The sequence below is a fragment of the Asparagus officinalis genome, chromosome 10, assembly GCF_001876935.1.
Source record: "Asparagus officinalis chromosome 10, Aspof.V1, whole genome shotgun sequence".
NCBI classification, from domain to species: Eukaryota; Viridiplantae; Streptophyta; class Magnoliopsida; order Asparagales; family Asparagaceae; genus Asparagus; species Asparagus officinalis.
In genome coordinates this window covers 13,300,745-13,303,442 of record NC_033803.1, presented here as the reverse complement: position 1 = coordinate 13,303,442, position 2,698 = coordinate 13,300,745, and the positions used below count along the sequence as shown (strand labels likewise).

Sequence of the window (2,698 nt, the reverse complement as noted above, 5' to 3'; positions counted from 1 at the left end):
CCAAGTAATTGTTCGTTCCCTTACCAAGTCCATTGCAACACTCCCCTAGGTTCCATGTCATACACACGCTTGCAACAGAATACTAATACTAATATATATTGGAAATTCATCTTGATCCTATAATTTCTTAATACTCTGTATAATTTCCTTGAAATTTCCTTTTTCATTCTTGGGTTTGAGCATCTATCTCTCATTTCTCAATGTGCTAAATTTCTTCTGCTAACACCTCTCTGGGTATTTTTCCATTACAGGACAGTAACCTCTGACATACAAAAGCTCAGACTAATCACCGCCATCAAAACCCCATATTTACCTGATGGTAGATTCGATCTCCAAGCTTACGACTCCCTCATCCACACTCAAATTGAAAATGGCGTCGAAGGTGTAATTGTGGGAGGAACAACTGGTGAAGGCCACCTAATGAGTTGGGACGAGCACATCATGCTCATCGGCCACACTGTAAATTGCTTTGGTACATCAATCAAAGTCATCGGAAACACTGGAAGCAACAGTACAAAAGAAGCAAAACACGCAACAGAGCAAGGTTTCGCTGTAGGTATGCACGCATCTTTGCACATAAACCCTTACTACGGGAAAACATCCTATGAAGGTTTAATCACACATTTTCGGTCTGTTCTCTCTATGGGCCCAACCATCATCTATAATGTACCTTCAAGAACTGGGCAAGATATACCTCCATCGGTTATAGACGAATTCCTAAGTCATCCTAATTTCGCTGGTATTAAAGAATGTGCTGGACTTGATCGAATCAAAGAGTACACAAACAAAGGACTGATTGTATGGAGTGGTAATGACGATGAGAGCCATTATAGCAGATGGGTTAATGGAGCTAAGGGAGTTATATCAGTTGCTAGTAATCTCGTTCCTGGTTTGATGCATGAGCTTATGTTTGGAGGTTTTAGTGAGGAATTGGATTCTAGATTGAGGCCGTTGTTTAAATGGCTTTTCGAGGAACCGAATCCGATAGGGTTGAACACTGCCTTGGCTCAGCTGGGAGTTGTGAGGCCTGTTTTCAGGTTGCCTTATCAACCTCTTCCTATCGAAAAGAGAAATGAGTTTGCTTTGATTGTGAAGAGTATTGGGAGAAAGTATTTTGTTGGAGAGAAAGATGTACGGGTCATTGATGATAGCGAGTTTATTTTGGTAGATGGTTAGTCATGTATATGGGACTTACTATATTTGGCATATCTTTAGGAATGATCTATGGCAAAAAAAAATTTAAAAGTTGGGTATTGGGGATATCATTTATTAATCCAAATGTGAGGTCGAGCATCCTTTTATTTTTACTGCGTACTCCAACTAATATAGATGGTTAAGTCATTTTAGATTGTTTTGTTGGTTGCAAACTATAATTGTAATTGTAGTTGTAATTTGCAAAAGATGGTTACAAATTTACAAATGAATCTATTTTGCCTATGCTTCGTTCAATCTGAGGAATGTCTCTGGTGGCTTGTTCCCCCTGCGAAGTCCTTTTATTTATTATTTCTAGGTTAAGAAGTCAGTTACTCAAGAGTGATTATATTTTGTGAAATTTTTGTGACTGGCCTCAAGGTAGCATAAGATCCGATGATGTACGCATCAAGGTAGGTACGTACGTATGTATGTATGTGTGTGTATAAGTTTAGCCAAAGTTAGCACATAACCAGACTGTGATATTGCCTTCTTTGCCCAGCACAACACTATAGTTTGCTTCATCTGTGGTTATTAATATTATTTCTTTTTCGCTCAGAGTGGCAATCATCCTGAGGAAAATATTTCTTGCAGTTTCAGTATAGCAATACCAGAAGGGACTACTATGACAAATATGTGAAAAACATGTACTTGCGACATCGATCACAACCATTCTTAGTTATCTTCAAGTATTATTCTGAATGTCATCTCAAGAAGAAAATAGTTGTGTTAGTTGATTAAACAAGATGTTACTTGTGTTAGTTGATTAAACAAGATATTGATGAATGCAAAAGCTTATTTTGAATTTTGATAGCACTCGAGCTTATATAAACATATACAAATTACTGGAAGGAAACTTAACCTCGCATTATTTGAGAAAATAAGGAGAAAGGTGGGGTGATAGGTTATTGATAGTCTAATCTAAATTATTTTTAATTTGAAAATTGGGTAGGGTCTGCGCTTGCACTTATACCCCCGTCAGAATCTTATGTTGTCGGCTCTCCCAAAAGGAAAGGAGACAGCAGACCACAGGACCTCAAAAGTTGCACTGAGATGGACAAGTTTTTGATGAATAAGAATATTTGATCTGGAGCGGACTTTTCCATCTGACAAGTGAAGGAACTCGTGCGGCTTTGAATTTGAGGTTTAAGTGGATTGCATGCGTGTAGATCAAATATTTTGCATCAATCTTCGTAGTCATAAATATAAACAAATGAGAATGAAGCTCTCTCTAAAAATACCTATTCACATGATAGAAATGAAACGACATGAAATGTTTGCATCTAACTGAGAAAACCTCTACTGTAGCATTAACTTTCTTACAATGCTGCTTGCCAATTCCTTTTTTTTTTTTTTGGGTGGTTGGTGTTTTGGGGTGGGGTGGGGGCGGCGCTCTGCCGCAGCATGAATTTTCTTACACCGCTACTTGCCAATTTCCTTGTATCCACTGTGAAGTTCTTGCTTGTTGGCCGGGAAAAAGAAACTACAGAGTAGCACAAGATGCATG

The 2,698-nt window shown here is 38.3% G+C and overlaps 1 protein-coding gene across 1 annotated transcript in view; it reads left to right on the top strand.

Annotated features, from left to right (window-relative positions):
• LOC109826098 (4-hydroxy-tetrahydrodipicolinate synthase, chloroplastic-like) overlaps positions 1–1,341 on the top strand; it is a 4,198-nt gene extending 2,857 nt beyond the window's left edge. The window contains exon 3 of the mRNA XM_020393063.1: positions 252–1,341. Coding sequence (XP_020248652.1) covers positions 252–1,176 — 925 coding nt within the window. The 3' untranslated portion in view covers positions 1,177–1,341. The remainder of the gene's footprint in view (positions 1–251) is intronic.